Source organism: Lygodium microphyllum, chromosome 15 (assembly GCF_053477565.2).
Source record: "Lygodium microphyllum isolate KBCC chromosome 15, Lygodium_microphyllum_v1.1.10, whole genome shotgun sequence".
Lineage (NCBI taxonomy): Eukaryota > Viridiplantae > Streptophyta > Polypodiopsida > Schizaeales > Lygodiaceae > Lygodium > Lygodium microphyllum.
This window is the reverse complement of record NC_141149.1, coordinates 39851565-39868908: the sequence shown is the minus strand read 5'-3', so window position 1 is coordinate 39868908 and position 17344 is coordinate 39851565. Positions and strand designations below refer to the sequence as shown.

The 17344-nt window shown below is 44.0% G+C and overlaps 1 protein-coding gene across 1 annotated transcript; it reads right to left on the bottom strand.

The window, feature by feature from the left end:
• Positions 1-637: 637 nt before the first annotated feature.
• Positions 638-1936, bottom strand: LOC148024450 (24-methylenesterol C-methyltransferase 2-like). Its single transcript, XM_087693705.1, has one exon. The coding sequence runs from the start codon at positions 1895-1897 to the stop codon at positions 752-754; it is 1146 nt and encodes a 381-aa protein (XP_087549831.1). The 5' UTR covers positions 1898-1936; the 3' UTR covers positions 638-751.
• Between the last annotated feature and the right edge of the window lie 15408 nt (positions 1937-17344).

The window sequence follows — 17344 nt, the reverse complement described above, 5'->3', positions numbered from 1 at the left end:
TAAACCCACTAGTGCAATGTTAGCACCACCTTCTAACAATATCCTAGTAGGGGGAAGTCATGGGTTAAGATAACCCTCTTCTCTCCAAAATCCCAACATGTGATTAGTGGGTGAGAGTGGCATTTTATTCTCCCCACTAGTCATGGGTGTGGTGGGGCCCTAAGAGGTCGTGTGTGACGTGAAGGGCATAACCTAACTAGACAGAACTCATGAGTTGTTAATTGAAATCCAGCTTCTGATTTTATGAGTGTATCCTTTTTGCCATATCAAGTGAGGCATCTAATATCTAAACATCTCGAGGAGAAAACATCTTGACTCTCCTTGATGTAATGGAAGCTCAAGCCAGGAAATGAAAAGAAATAGGAGCTAGTCTACTTAGTGACTAAACAGAAGACTACATAGACTTTTCGGGTGACCCCTACTGGGATCACTGCAAAGTCATCCCAGTGGAGGACCAACGATAATACGATTGATCAAACCAAAAGAGGGCTTAACAAAAGTGCAAGGACATGCATGCCAGAGATCCAATTGCCAACAGAAAAGAGTGAATGGAGATGAAATCAGATCTTACAGAACTCATGTAATTACCCACACTGGCTCTTTCTATTGAGAGCGTTGAGTAGGCTGGTTAGCCAGACTCTTCGACGAGGCATCTCACAAGCCCTGTTAGCATTGACAAGCATGCTGGCATGCCATCCTTCATGCACCATACTGCTCTAATTGAGACCTCACCGGACAAATGAAGGGGAAATCAAGTTCGGCTAGCGTTTTGATAATTCTCGGGCGTTGCAGCAGGCTTGCGGCAGACCACTAAATGCATGGGAGTAAAGATCCCAAAATCCCCGCCTTGACTCAGATACTCAGCTGTCTTAAACAGCATTTCATGCACATCCATCACGCCCGGTGGCGCAATGCCAAGGAAAGACAGCAATGCAATGATGACATGATTCCTGTAGTATGCAATTCGCCCCATTTTCAGCCTCTGCCACCATGGCCGAGCAGGCGGCAATGCGAGGTCCTTCTCCGTCAGAACCTCAAATCCGACCTCCTTAATAGCATCCACAATCTCTGCGGAGCTACGGAGTCCGGGAAGGGCGTTGCCGGACTCTATCTCATGGATGATTCTGGCATGCTGGGGGTTACCCAGGCAGAACAAGGGAGTGGTGGCCCATTCGTAGGTGACGTAGAGCTTCCCGGGTTTGAGGACGCGGAAGATCTCGGCGTAAACGTCGCGGGGGCGTGGGGCGTGGCAGGTGGCTTCGATAGAGTAGGCGGCGTCGAAGGAGGAGTCGAGGAAGGGCATGGAGAGGAAGTTGCCGCAGACGACCTCGCAGAGGTGGTGGAGGCCGGCGGAGAGGTTATGGTGGCGGGCGCGGGAGGCCTGGTAGGCATTGATGGTGATGCCCACAACGGAGGCGCCGGAGCGGGCGGCAATGGCACGCATGGGGCCGCCGACGCCGCAGCCGGCATCGAGGACGCGGTCGCCGGGCGCGGCCCGCAGGAGGTCGGCGACGCGCTCCTCGTGGAGGCGGGTCGCCTCCCGGTGGGACGCCCCCGGCACTGCCGGCGCGAAGTGGAAGCTCTGGCCCCAACCCCACTCGTAGATGTCCGTCACCAGGTTGTAGAAAGTGTCCACCGCCTCCGGCACCTTCTCCGGCGTCTCCCCTGCCGCCCTCGGCGTCTCGAAGAACGCTGCATACTCCTTGTACGTCTCCGCCACCTCCCCCCGAGCTATCGACCCAGCCCCTATCTCCATCGCCGACTTGCCCTTCCTCTCCGCCGGGCCCAATACACACACCACGTAGTAGATGAGCATCGCCGGAATGGCCAGGGAGGCCACCACCATTATGGTGAAGGAGAGAGGGCCTGCTGGCGAAGCAGCCAGTGCCGTGGCCATGGTGCAGCTCTCTGCCGTGTCGCGCAGAGAGAGAGAGAGAGAGAGAGGGAGGGAGGGAGGGAGGGAGAGAGAGAGAGAGAGAGAGAGAGAGAGAGGAAGGAGAAGAAGAAGAAGAAGATGGATCAGCAGGAATTGGTCTTACATGAGAGGTACAGTGAGCGAGCTAGCGACCTGGCCTTACAGAAGAGGGAGTGAAAGAGCGCATACGTTGCTGTGCTGAAGTGCACATGATTTTCAAGTACCTGCCGCAAACCCAACGTCGAACGCACCATCCAACCTGTCACGTTATTATAGGCTCTGACCCAGTTACCGGTCGCCGGGGCCCGGACCCTATAATTTAACATGTGCCTCGATCCAAGCGTCATTCGGACACGCTGGGCGCACCATAGTCCTCACTTTAGCTTACATGTCATTGTGTCAACACCACACCACACCACAACTTACAAGCGTTCATATCTTCACTCACGAGTCACAAGTTGATGAACTTCCACATGCCATTACTCTAACTACTTGTGCTATGATGGGCAACTTACCTTGAACAACTCTAAGGTATCCTTAGAGTTTTGTTTCTTAACTGTGAAGCTCGATGAGGAGATTGTTGTCTGTTGTATAAAACACAGCACTGGTACATGAGATCTCAACATGTTTTAAATTGTCGGTTATTGTATAAGTAGAGCTTTTGGCAAGTTACTAGTTATTGTATAAGACGTGTCCTGCAATTTGAGGGGCAGGCACGTTACAAGGATAAACTTAATGAGCAAGAAAGATAATGCTTGTTTATCTTTTTTTCCATTAAGAACTTACATTCAATGCTAAAAACCAAGATGGCAACCTTTATCCTTTTATTACATATGCTTTTCTCAAATGTGCATGTTTACATGAGAGACTTTTTCTCTCAATAAGATTGCTCATTCATGTGTTTGAATTCAACAAGTGGGGTAAATGCTTTGTAAAAACAATGATGTAAGTACATGTTTTGTCCTTTAGACTTTGATGCTGAGAATCATGTGAACCCTTATGCTTCAAGTATTTTTATGGCCCAGAATTATTTGATCTCTTAATATTCTAGGATGTAATATAAATATCAAATCAATTTATGTGATTCTTCTCATATGTTCTCTTAGGGAGTAACAATTCCTTTCCACATTGTTGAGAATTAGATAATCACACCAAGTGTAGCCTCTTTGTATAGAGCAGTTGGGCCAATGGAAATGCAAGCAATCTAGGAGAAGGGACTGAATCCCATACGCACAGTGGTGAAAAGTGCTACCTAACCAAAAGACTATAAAGCATTGTACTTTCCATCATTTTGAATGAAATTTCATTGTACTTTTTGTCCTTTTAGTCAGTGTCATTGTCTACACACACAAGATTGTGTTTATGAGTCTAAGTTTCCATCTTAGAACCTAATTCACTTGTGTGATAGTCATTGTCTCTAAGTTAATATTATCATGAGTCTTCTCTTTCTCTTCCATCCACCATAGCCATGCTCTAGATCCATGCTTCTCAACATGGTATCAAAGCCAGGTTGAGCATGGCTAAGCTCCTCATCTTCTCTTAATCTTTGTCTAGCTCAGTCCAAGTTGCTAACTTCATTTCCAACTTCATCTACACTCCCTACCTTCATGGTAGCCATAGCCTGCAAGACCCTGCCTACTTGGAGTTCTCATATCTCTCTCTATAGGACAAACCTCATTGAGCTTCCTTCTGGAGAAGTGTTTCCTTACTAAAGTTGCTTTGTATCACTTTAAACATCAACATTGCCCTGCTCTGAGCCCAACATTGCACAAATTTGTCATCGATGCATGTTGTGTGCTTGTGCTTGTTCATATGGCTTGCTCTCCCTACATGAAGAGTGATTCAACCTGCGACCATAGGGATTTTGAAGCCACATCATAGGCCTTCTACCACCAAATATCCTCTTTAATGATTGCATGTACGTGTTGCCATAAATGAAAAACTAGTTGGGTTCAAAAACTCTAACTGTGGACTCCATACCAAACACTCGCTTTGATACCATGTCAAAAGTCAAGAGAGAAAATGAGACAAAGAGTTGGAGCTAGAGCAAAGAGTAGCGTGCTCTCTCATTGTCTTCTATCTCCATCTTCATTATTATCTGTCACACACTTAGTCTTGCTAACTAACTATGGTTGAGTCACTGACTCACTCATTGTATCACACATACTATATAGCTAGACTACATCTATATTGAAGAGTTAGCAGAGCTTGATTCTCAACAAAGCACCATGATTGTTTTAGTTATTACCATAGGTATGTGTGGTCATGACACGTGTTTGTTTGATCACAATTTGCTATGGTAACCTGTCAAATACTCTTGTGGTTTTGTATAAGTGAACATAAATTCAAATAGATGTCAACTACTGATATTTTTGTAAGAGCTAACTCTTGTTGCAACAATTCATATAAATGATAATAGCCCCATCAGTGCTTCACTGGATTACCACAAGTATGTGTGGTCGTGGCATGAGTTTGCGGGCATATGTGGCAAAGCTATGTCTTCTAATCATGGGTTGCATAAATCAATGCTTCCTATGGTGTATGACATACTACAAAGAGACCACCTATGCCTATGATAATCAATACTAATAGACCAATTTTTCCTATGGTAATCAAGATTGTGGTGACCATAGTGGGTGTAGTGATCAATGCCATCAATGGTGTTGACATATTGGAGATAAAAACCATCTCTACATGTGGTGATCAATGTTGTCTATGGTGTTGACATATTGGAGATAAACCACCTCTACCTATGGTGATCAATGATGTGGTGACCACAATGGTTGTGGTAATCAATGCTGATAGACTAGCTGTGTATGTAGTGATCAATACTGTAGTGACCAAGCCAGGATACAACATCGAAGGCCTTTCATGAAATCAAGGGTTATGATCTGGGAAATACCTTTTTCAACATGGATATCCATTGCATCAAGTTGGAAGGTATGCACTTGATGTGTCTACTGCTCAGGGCCTATTGAAACATTCAAGTGGAGTCATTAGCATGTATTTGATCCTTGGAAAGTGATCTTTGTGGTTAGCAATTACACTAGAAGATCAATGTGTATCTGCTGCAAAGAGCTGTCCCTTCATATTGTTTATTTGGATAGCACCATAGCTATGAAAGGTAGCTTCATTGTTGGGTAATGCATGATAGATTTCTTTTCTACCTTATGGAGCATCCTTGGCACTATTCAGTGCTTATTATAGTCATCATAATCAGCAATAAGCATGCAATCTAGAATTAGTGTGAACAGTAGTATAGGTGTGCTTCTTTTTCTTAGAGTTATTAATATATAATCAATAGCCTATTAGTGATGGGTAGCTCACTTAGACATTGAGAAAATACATGGCATTGACCTTGGCAACATTTTTATATAATCAAGCACTCCATGATGGATCTAAATGTCAACAAATGATTGTCGACAAAAAACTTTGTGTGGTAATCAATTGAGATAGCTTGTACTTTGGTGTTTAGAGCTCACTCAAGCTTCTATTGATGCCTATTCATGCTTCGATGATGCTACATCATTATGGGATGGTTTGTGAGTTGATATGAGCACTGATTGCTCAATGAATTGATTTTCTATTGGTATAATAGGGCCTAGACTGATTATTGTCCATTGGAAGATGCTTCTTCATGTTTATGTAAAATGTATGCAATCAGTGATGCCTACATGAATATATTGCTACTCCCAGATATATGGGACATCTTGATGTGTAATTGTGGCATTACTACTAGTGCACAAAAAATTCAGTTGATACAAAAGTTTAATACTATGGATAGAAAAGGACCATCAATATAGGACTATGTCATAGAAATCAAGGCCATTGCTGATTAGTTAGCTTCTATTGGAGATCAAGTAGAGGATGAAGACTTGGCTACAGCTAGTTTGAATGGTCATCATTGCAACGGTACGAGATGCCTACTTTCAATGAGTTGGTGACATTGCTTGTTCATGAAGAGGTCAAGCTTGGATTAGCTATTGGCTTGAGTAGCTCAAACAGTAGAGATGTAGTCTTCTATAATAGCCATGGTAGAGGGTCCTCTTGTGGTTAGTGGGGGACTAACCATAATGCCTATTAGAATGTGAATAATAAATATTTGCAGAATACTAGAGGTGGTGGATACGTTCGAGTAAGGGGGAGATCCAACTCTAGAAGCAGAGGTTCATGGAAATATCAGAATATGAATGAGAAACCCAATAAGGACAAGGATTGTCACTACTATGGTAAATATGTGCATATTGCTAAGGGTTGCTAGAAGAAACAAGAAAATCAAAAAACTAGAGGCAAGCAACATGATCATTATGCTTCATCTAGGCATGTTGATGATGATAGTGGTGACATATTGTTTACTATGACCTATGTTCAGAATAATGCCATTGAGAACCATAAGTTAGATGATGTATGGTACATTAACTTAGGGGCTTCTAATCACATGACGCTACATGGAGAATGGTTCATTAAGATGGTTCTTGATAAGCATGGTTATGTCTATACACATGTGACGATACACATCATAACATTGAGAATAAGGGCATAGTTTCTTTGGGTGTACATGATGTTCACAAGAAGAATTTTCATGATGCATTACATGTTCCTTCCATTACTAAGAATTTCCTAGTAGTTGCATAAATGGTAGAGAAAAAATTGCAAGTTCGGTTTAATAAACATGGTTGTTTTATTGAGGAGTTTGGAAATTGTGGGAGCTTTCACTCAAACGCCAAGACCCATTGACCGCTTATTGTTTCAAGTGTTCCAAGCCGAGCATTAATGGCTACCTCTCACATAGCCGACGCGCCATCCATATCTATGAGTGTAGTGAGCTTACCTCCATGCCGATTGAGTTACCTCCTCTCCCGCGCACTTCGGTAGCTCCATGATCCAAGTGTAAGCTTCAAGCAAGCTCCAACCTCAAGCTCCATGCTCCAAGATCCATAGCCGTGAGTAAGAGAAGAGAAGAGAAGAGAAGAGAAGAAGACAAGGGAAGATGGAGAGCTTCTCCTCCCCGGTCCCTCACCCTCACACACTCACTCCCTCACACTCTCACACTCCCTCTCTCAAGCACAAGCTCAAGCAAGTAAGAAGACGAAGAAGAAGAAGAAGAAGAACAGGAGAGCCACTTTTGGCCACACACAAGAATGAGCTTCTCATTCATTTTTCAACTTTATATAAAAAACCCTAAATCCCTTTTGGGCGGTCATCCCATTATCCCCTTTTTTACATGGCCGGCCGTTAGGCCCTTTTTTCCATTGTCCTTCTATCCTCTTAGCTTCCTTTCCACCGCCCGTCTACATTTACAAATTGCACGGCTGAGAGTCCGGCGCTCCTTAAATTAAATCATGATGCGCTTGTATTCTTTTACAAAAGTATTGACTTGCGCTTTTCCCTGTGCGCCTTTTTCCCTTATTTAGGACTTTTCTCTGCTTCTTGTGTTTCTAGATTTTTCTTGGCTCGCCCTCGTCTTCCATTTCACTTTGCCTTGGCCTTTGTCTTCTGCTTTAGCTTTTCCAGATTTTCCACCTTGTTCGTCTGATGGTTAACATTACCCCCCTCCTAGACGAGTGCCAGTCTCATGGCACTCACCGTCGTAGGTAGCAGGCTTTGGCATGCACTGAGAAGACATGGGTGGAAGGGACATCAGTGTTTGCCATGGAGGAGTGTTAGTGGTGGTGTGGAGGAAGGTCATTGGGGGCACGTTGGTGGCCTAAGTGGCGGGTGGTAGGGTTGTTGGAGTTGGTGCTAGGGTTATTCTTTGTTGGGGATTGCACTGATGGTCAGTACAAGTGTTGATTTGTTGGGGATTCTTGGCGGGCTTCTAGGATGATAAAGGATAAGAATTCAGAGTTGGGTGTCGATGAAGAGCGAACGACACTATCATTAGAGTCTTCAATACCTACAATTGAAAACCTCTCATAGGTGGTCTCTCCCTAGGGGTAGTCTCTATCGTGCACAAGACATAGTTCAATTAGTTTGGGAGATATGTCAAACTCTAAGCAAGCTGAGAGTATTGTCTTGCACTTGAGGACCCAAATTGTGTATATACTTTGGTGCAGATATTATGTGAGTGCTCGTGCATACTTAGATATTACGTAGTTAGAAGATCGTGGGCTGGTTTCTCGTAACAATGTGTGGATAAAGCAAAGTTGTCCACGTTGAGAGGAAGTATACGTGAAGGTGTATGAGACATCCTTTGTGTTGTGACTGCACAACATAGCCTAATTGATCAACACAAGGACACCGCACTTTCGGTAGTTGGGAGCTATTGGACTTGCTTGATGAGGACGGTGTACTTTTCATGGAGAGACAAGCTCCCTAGGTATGTCCTACCCTTAATGTGCCTTGAACAATTGTGGGTGATGCTAAAGGGCTAGGGGACTAGGGACGGAGCCAGCCGACTAAGGTCATTGGACGTACCTAATTTGAGGACCCCTAGGTGCTGTGTTGTGATCGTGGGTGCTTCTTATATTTTCATTCTTTTCTTTTCTTTTTTCATTTTCTGTTTTCTTTATTATTTCTTTTTCTTGTGATTTTTTCTTTCTTTCTTTCTTTCTTTCTTTCTCTTCTCTTTTCTCCCTTTTTTTTTGGACTTGCATGAGTACAACCATTGTAATATATTGAGGCTATTAGCCTTTCAATGGGTTGGGAAATGTTAAGCTTCGAAAGCTCAGTAAATGGGTATTACAGTGATGATTGTGCCCTAGTTTCGTTGTTAGAGAAGTAGTTGTTGAGATGGGGAGATACACTTGAGATATTGCAAACCTCTTTGCGACACGTGATGTTAGTAAAATTGAGGTAACAACTGCTATGAGCCAACTGTAGAGCTTGACCCAGAAGGAGAGCATAGCCCATGACTATGCTTTGGGCCATGCAATGTGGGCAGTCGGCAAGGGTGATTTTCGCTTTCGGTAGTGTGGCTTTGTCGTGGCTCTTTGTGGGGTCAGTGGTCTTGCGGTGACTTGGGCATTGAACACTTTTACACAAAGACCTGTATCATCTTGCATCCACTTGTCACTTCATGAGAGTACATGCATGGTATATGCCACAACTATAATAAACCAGTGCAACGCAAGGAGACATCAATTATCTGAATTCCATGGTGTTGACTTAGATACTTATCACCTGCGCTTGATTAGCTTTTTCTTTTGCTAAATACGTGAAATATATTAAATGCAGATATGAAAATTTTGTACAATGGGAGAACATGCCAATACTTAACAATTTAAAGACAAAAATTCATGGCCAGGTAGCATTTGATAAGCCTTTTATACAACATGGGGCTACTCTATTTGTACGAGGCAGGGCGAGTTTGGGTGGTCAGGCGACTGAGGCTGTGTTGGTGAGGGGATCGTGTGAGGTTGGGTAGGGAAAATTTCAACTGGCACCGGATGGTGTAGTCCCTGGCCGCAACTGTTTCCAAAATGCTTTTGAGCAATGCATCAAACTCTTGCTTGTCTCGAGCTACCCTCTCCTCTTTCGAGCACCTGATGCCCGAGCGTCTGGTGGACGCCCGCACAACCAGTGTTGCCACACCCCATGTGCTCCCTTGAGCTGCTATTCCCCTGGTCTGGGGATCTTTTGGCCTACGTCTGGGCTGGTGTCACTTGGGGCCTCATTTCTTTGCATACCTTTTAAGAGTAGGTACATAGCGTTCTAGCGGAGGTGCTTTTGCTACATGCTCCCTTCGACGCCAGAGAGCGTCCTTGAAAGCCAACTGCACTGGGTACTTCATGTCGGCTACCATAGGGGGACCTAAAAAATGTGAACCAAGGATTAGGCCTTGAGGCAGGATAAAACAATTTTCATGGAAGGGATTATACAGTGGGTTATCAAGCGCATATGATGAGGAGGGGAGAGGTGAGGCATGTAGTGTTTGTTGTAGAGGGATGGCCCCCATGATGATATTTGTTTTGCCTCCAGCCATTAGCAGATATTGGCTTTTTCTAAGTTGTGTGGACTGGTTGTCATGGAGTGGGGCAGGGCTCATCCTCGGAAGGATAGACCGGAAAGGGGGAAAGGTGTATAGAAAGGGACGATACCCCGTCTACACCATCAGAGTTGTTGGTCAAGGCTTCCTATGGCAGTAATGAGGGTTGCACGCCCTTCACTTGGAGACAGGAGCTTGTCATAGTGCTCGTTAAGATGTTCTTGCTCTTCCCAGGATAGGAAAAATGGCAAGTATTCTCCAAGTTGCTCCTTAGGGAATGCACCCATGTCCGCAAAGACGTAGATACATGCAAAAACCTTGAGCTTAGCATCCAACTCAGTTAAGCATTCTGCGACACTTCTATGTTCAACGAGGGCTTGCTCGGTTGCTATCTCATGCAAGGTTCTAGGAGATTGCCTAGGCTTTAGCATAGCTGGGTGCTCAGGCCTAAATGAGCAAGATTGGTCAATGCTAGGATATCTTATGCTCTCGGGGTTTCCACATTTCTCCTGAGGCTTTGTTATTGCATCATGGTTCTCCTTGGATGTGACTAGTATAAATTTGTCACCCTATTGTGACAGTGTTGTATCCACTCTTGATTAGTCGATGCGAGTTCTATTGTTGGTGGATTGAGTGTTGAAAGAAACCATTGATGGTAACGACTACTTTGATTTTTCAGAGCACACGGATGTGTCTACGGTTTCACCACTATTAGGAGAGACATCAATGGGTTCATTGGTGGATGGTCTCGATGCTATTTTCTTGGGTTCTTTTTGGAGAGTCTAGCTCTTTAGTCAATTCCCTTATGTTTAACTCCTCTAGCTTAGACTTTAAGCACTTTGCAAGTGCTGGAGTTGTCAAGGATGTTGGTTGCAGCACCTCCTCCACAGGTGAACTGCTAAGGACACATTCCGCAAGAAGGGGCGTTGTCACGGCCAGGGGTTGTGACTACTCTGATCCCTGATTGGAAGTAGTAGCGACTAGTCCAGTGGGTTGGCTACTCTTGGTGGATTGCGGTGTCAAGTCCTTAGGGCAATTGGAAGTGGTCGTGTCTTTTATTGCCCTTTGAGCATTCACCTGTGTAGATTGTGCATGAGTTGATCTAGTCACATTAGGTTGCACAGGCATATCCTTGGGCCGAGAGCTACGCATGGTGTCATGTCCCACCTCTTGGACATTTGGAAGCTTAGATGGAGATAGAGATTGGGATTGAGCAGCCGCCCTTGACAACTTTTGTGCTTCCTGTGTCTGTTTAGGGAAAGAGGGTGTAGGAGACTTGGGACTCTTAAGTGGCTCCAACACTGGCTGGAAGATTTTCTCATGGCTATTAGATGATTTTACTATTTGCTTTCTTGAGCATTTAACCTTGCCATGAGCAATGTTGTGCCTATGATGCCTGCCATCCTCTTGGGGAATCAAAGGCCCCTTGGGCACTAGTGGCTTTTGCTTCTCATTTGGTTTCTTGATTTTGATCGTGAGGGGCTCGGTCACTCCATTGTTGTTGGCTCGAGACTTGGTTTTTCGTTTAGATCTCCTCCTATGCTTCTTTGCTCTTGATACAATTTGGCTTTCAGTCGGCAAAGGAGGTTTAGCATGGGATTTTGGTACCCAAATCCATTGATTATCTGCATAATACCCTTGAGCACGTAGCAACGCTTTGGATATCCATCTCGGCGTTGTATTGGCTCTCCATCGATGCCTTCATCAATAAGGCTTAGGATTTTTTTGGGGTCTTCTATGATATTTGTAAGTCCAAATCCTGTCCTTGGCATTGTCTCTTGACCTTCTTGTTTTAGGCATGGCCTCACTCACTAGTTCTCGTTGTTTGACCTGTGTTTGTATCAACTCTTCCAACAAGTCCTTGCTCTCGTTAATAGGCTTGACTATTATGTCAGCACCTTCCTTGCCTTTCCCTCGAGGTTCAATGAGGTCACCCTTGCTAAAGGTCGTGACTATCCTCACACCCGATAGTATCAGGTGTATCCTCTATGCTACATAGTCGGCCTCACACTTGGTCTCCCTTTTGAAGGGTCTTCCAAGGAGGGTTCCCTTCTCGCAATTAGTACTATTTGGAGGAACATGAAATAGAATAGGCAAGCTTTCAGTTTCAATTGTCGCAAGGATTTTGCACTTTCCTATGAGTGCTTGTGGGTGTCCCCCGTAAGGGTTAAGAGTTGCATTAGTCAGTGTGAGCTCTAGTTGGCCTAGTAGGATCCATGCTTCATAGGTCAAGACATTAAAATATGCTCCTTTATCAATCAGAGCATCGATAGTATGCTCTCATTTCGCGGTGAGTTTGACCCTAAGATAAGTAGGTGGTACTATGTCTTCATCTTCTGGGTCTTGGCTTGTAAATTTAAGACTTCTAACAAATGCCCTTGAGTCCCCAACTACACGACCAGATGTGGATTCTCCAATGGTGTCTTGGATCGTCAGTGCAGTGCTATTCAAGGAGCATCTATCGTCAGGACTGTCATATCTAGTCATCCTCGCAGTTGTAGCTTGATGTTTTTGATTTTCGCTTTGACTAGATGCAGTCCGAATGCAACACATACGTGTTTTTGCAGTGTGGAATTTTTACCCTTGTTGGCTAGATTGGCCCATTGAGGTTCTAGGGTCTCTGTTTGTCTATATTCGGGTATCGGCTTTTGTTTGCTCTTTTGCAAGTGACAATCCATGCTCGTGTAGAGCCATCACTACACTAGGGTCTAATTTGGAGGACCTCTCATGGTGCGCGTTTTCTCTCCAACCTACTTGGGGTAAACACCATGCGTAATTTGAAGGACAGTTCGTAGCCAAAATTTGAACTACTCGCTCTAAATTTCAGCCCAGTGATTGATCTATGATATGGTTTCGGCTCTATATGGTTTCTCGGTCAGTTTCAGGGTCTACAGGTTGAAATTTGGACAAATCCAAATTCTGCCCAACAAGTCTGAATTGCAAGGGCCGAATGCCCGATTCGGCCCATCCAAGGGCCAAGTAGAAAGGGCCGAATGTAATTGGTTTGAATGTCAAATTTGGCGAGTCCGAGTCTGGTTGTCCGTGGGCCGAGTCTAGTGGGCCGAGGCCAAATTTCAAAGTTGGTCTAAATGATCAATTTGGACAGGCCGAGCGGTGGGTGTCCGAGTTGAGTGGGCCGAGCCAAGTGGTCTGAGTGGTAGTGGGCCGAGGGCCGAATGGCCAAGTGGTCTGAGGGCCGATTCTGGGACTCGGCCCAGAACCGCCGTCACTCGAACATGCCGAGCGCGGTCCGTTTTTTTGCCAGACTTCACAAAATTTGCCGCGTCGAGCGTTGGAGGCCTTTCCCTCAATTGAGCAGTCCAAATCCAACCTACTCATGTAGGGGAAGGTGTAGAATTACCTGGGCTAGGAAAATAACTCCCGGATGGCCAGATTGAAGCGAATCTATGCGACGAATCTTTCTCCCTCTCTCTTGCTCTCCTGAAACCCTGCAATGCATAATGTGGCCTTTCTTGCCACTCCTGGCCCCTTATCACCCTGCCCAAGCATGTACTCACCTTAGTCTTGCCTCCCTTACTAACATTTAACCCAAATTTTCATTCTTAGCCCTTCTTTTCCCTGTTTTATCCTGTTACATAGCAACCAAAAACCCTACTATTTGCTCCAATGTTTTGCTCCTATGCTTCCTAAATGAAAGAAAAAATCATAAGGAAAATACCTACACTACTCCATCATACTTTCCCAAGTCTAGAACAAAAAAAACCTACTTGCTAAGGAGATCGAATACCTCTTTAAACTCCCTCGCTTCCTACCTATCTACCTCAAGCATCGGTTTAGGAAATACCCTACTCCAATGCTCAATTCGAAGTGCGCAAGTGCTCAAGGCTTGAATCCGTTTGTCCGAGAAATGAAACCAAAAATGTGGGAGCTTTCGCTCAACCACCAAGACCCACAGACCGCTTATTGTTTCAATGTTCCAAGCCGAGCACTAATGGCTACCTCTCACATAGCTGACACACCATCCATATCTACGGGTGTAGTGAGCTTACCTCCATGACAATTGAGTTATTGTTGAGATATCGAGCTCCACTCTTGATATGCCAGGGTGACCATTGTGCATTTATGTCACGGACTTGTCAGTTGCAGATGCGGTTGGTACACTGCCCATGAATAATAGCTAGATGACATCTATCCTTATCTACTCTAGTTCGTGGCTCAGTTAGTATGCCACCTTAGTTAGTTGAGTTTGGTTTGAGACCCATATATAGGGTTCTTCTATTTCTATGTACTTGAGTTCTTTTGGCTTCCACAACTAAGAAGAGGAAAACTGTTTTCAGCCTCCACCGGTGTGTGTATTCCCCCATTGTGCAAGCAAGAAAGCTATAAGTGAGATTCCTTCCTTCTCTCCCACAATCTTGATATGGTATCAGAGCCTTGTTCATGGTAAGGAGCTCAAGAAAGCAAACCAAGTTCGTAGTGTTCTGGTAAGAGGACCAGTGTTGCTTTCATTTTCTGTTTTGGGAGCAAGTCTCTATAGGTAGCACAGCCGGAAAGTGCAAGAGTGCATTGTCTCAGATTGAGACGCCCTTCGCGGTGTAGCAAGAGGGCAGTATATGCTGCGGGCAAGGGGTTTAGCCCTTGGTTGCTCTGTTTTTTTTATTTGAGGCCATTTCGGGGCTTGTTTTGGAGGCAGAAGTCTTCCGCAAGCACTCAGGAAAAGGCCCTATTTTTGCTATGCGACCACTGTTCTACAGGTCAGTGAAAAGTTACTGTAGAAATTGTATTGTATGCCTGTGCACAGAGACATTGGGAGGTACATAATCATCCTTGTTACTTGTTGATGCAAAATCATCACTAGGAAGTGACTATGTGGTCAAATACCACTTTTGTCAGTTTTGCAGATTTGCCCTTGTGAGGCTGAAGGTATGTTTTTTACAGTGACAGAATTTTTTGTAGTGTTCTGTAATGGCGTCTGATTCTCTTTCACAGATTGTAGCTGAAAAGCTTGACAAGAACAACTTCCAAGCATGGAAGTTTAGAATGACGAATTTCCTTATGGAAAAAGGATATTGGAAATTTGTTGCAGGAAATGAAAAAGAACCAGTTCTTCCTGATGTTCCCAATCAACAGCAAATGCAGGCATTTAAAGGATGGCATGAGAGAGCCAGAAAAGTTATGTACTGGCTGTCTATCATTATTTCAGACTCTACGATTGTGCATGTTCAGGATGCAAGTACGCCAAAGGAGGCATGGGATACTTTGTCAAAAATGTATAATACGAAACGCAAGCCAGGAAAATGCAGCTCAAGCAAGAGTTGCACAATGTGCAAAGAGAAAGTATGAGCATCAATGACTACCACATGAAGGTGAAGAAGATTGCATATGCACTTGCTTCCATTGGGTCGCCAGTGGAAGATGATGATTTAGTTTTTGTGACCTTGAATCGTCTAGGAAAGGATTATGCACAGTTCCGAACATCCATTTCCGTCCGTGAAAGATTTCCTGATTTTGAGGAGTTGATTGCTCTTCTAATTTCTGAGGAGAAGAGAAATGGTGGTGCATCTTCTTCAGGAGGAACTTCAAAAGAATCTGTCTTCTACTCAAATGCTGGAAGAGGCAGAGGCAAAGGTAGAGGAGGCTGATCTAGAAGCCGTGATAGAAATCAGAATATGCAGCAAACTCAAGAAAACCAGTCCTATGGATGAGGACGTGGTAACTCTAGAGGTAGGGGGAGCCAAAGAGGTCGTGGTGGATGGCAAAGAGGCCCAAATGCAAATAGCAATGTTGAATGCTACTATTGTGGTAAAATGGGTCATATGGCTAAAGACTGCTATAAAAAGCAGAATGACATCATGAATGGAAAATTACAACAAGGGAATTATGCATCTTCTAGTAGACAGGGTGATGACAGAAATAAGCATTTGTTTATGGTGCAGCACATGAACAATTCTGTGACAAGTGCAGAAGAAAGCAACGAAGCGTGGTATGTTGACTCAGGTGCATCAAACCACATGACAGATCATGCAGAATGGATGCAGGATGCAAGGAAAATGGAAAAACCAGGATTTGTGGAGACTGGTGATGATACTGCACATCTTATTGTGCAGATTGGAAAATTTCCTTTGTCTATGCAGCATGGGAAAAAGAAATACCTGTCGGATGTATTTCATGTCCTGAATATCACCAAGAACTTGGTTTCTGTTGGTCAAATGGTTGAGCAGGGCTTGCAGGTCAGATTTAATCCTCATGGATGCTTTGTTGAGGATATGAAAAATAAAGGTCGTTTGATAGCAAAAGGAAAGAAGAAGGGCAGAATGTTTACATTGGATGTAGACATGCCTGAATTGAGTGTAGCAATGTTTGCACATGGGACCGGTGTAGTTGCAGATATTGATATTTGGCATAAACGCATTGGTCATGTTAATATACAACGACTTAAATCAATGCAGGCCCAAAATATTGTTGCAAGATTGCCTAAATTCAAGGTTGCAGAAATGCATAAGGTATGTGAAGCCTGTCAGTTTGGAAAACAGGCAAGGAAACCATTTCCTAGACATGTTCAAGAGAGTAAGAAGCCATTGGAATTAATCCGCTCTGATGTGTGGACTACTAAAGATGCATCTCTTGGAGGCTATCATTATTTTGTCACTTTTATTGATGACTATAGCAGAAAAGTTTGGGTTTATTTTATGAAAAAGAAAAGTGAAGTTTTTGGGCATTTCAAAACTCTTAAAACTATGGTTGAAAAAGAAACAGGTCTGCAATTAAAATGCCTAAGGTTGGAGGGGGAGAGTACCTCTCAAATGAGTTTGCAAGGTTTTTGCAGGAGCATGGCATAAAGTAGCAATATTCATGCAGTCATACCCCACAACAAAATGGAATTGCAGAAAGAAAAAACAGGCATATTGGAGAGGTATCTCGTGCCATGCTCAACGAAAAAGACTTGCCAAATTTTACTGGGTTGAAGCAGTTGCTACAGCAGTCTACATAATGAACAAGACACCCATTGCAGCAATACATGAGATGACTCCAGAGGAGAGGTATACTGGTAGGAAACCAGATATTTCTCATTTGAAGATTTTTGGTTGCATTGCCTATGTTCATGTGCCAGATGAGTTGCGATCCAAGTTGGATCCAAAAGCTGAGAAGTGCATCTTTATTGGTTACTCTCTGCCAAGCAGAAAGGGTATAGATGCTATAACCCTTCTACTCGTAAGTTTACAATGAGCAGAGATGTTGTTTTTGATGAGATGAGTAGCTGATATAAACCAGTAAATGTGATTGATGATGTAGATGCACAAAATGGTAATGCTGCACAGAATTCACATCAGCAGTCACAAAATATTAGTGGACCTGGAGTATCCTCTAGCAGTAGTTCACATTCTTCGCCATGGACAGGCAGATTGAGATCAGGAGAATCTTCTCAAAGCAATGCACATAGTGGTATGCATGTATCACGAAAAGGAAAAGAGAAGGTAGATCAGCCCATGTTTGATGTGAATGCAGGTCACTCTTATGTGGATGGTGAATCCAGTGGCTCA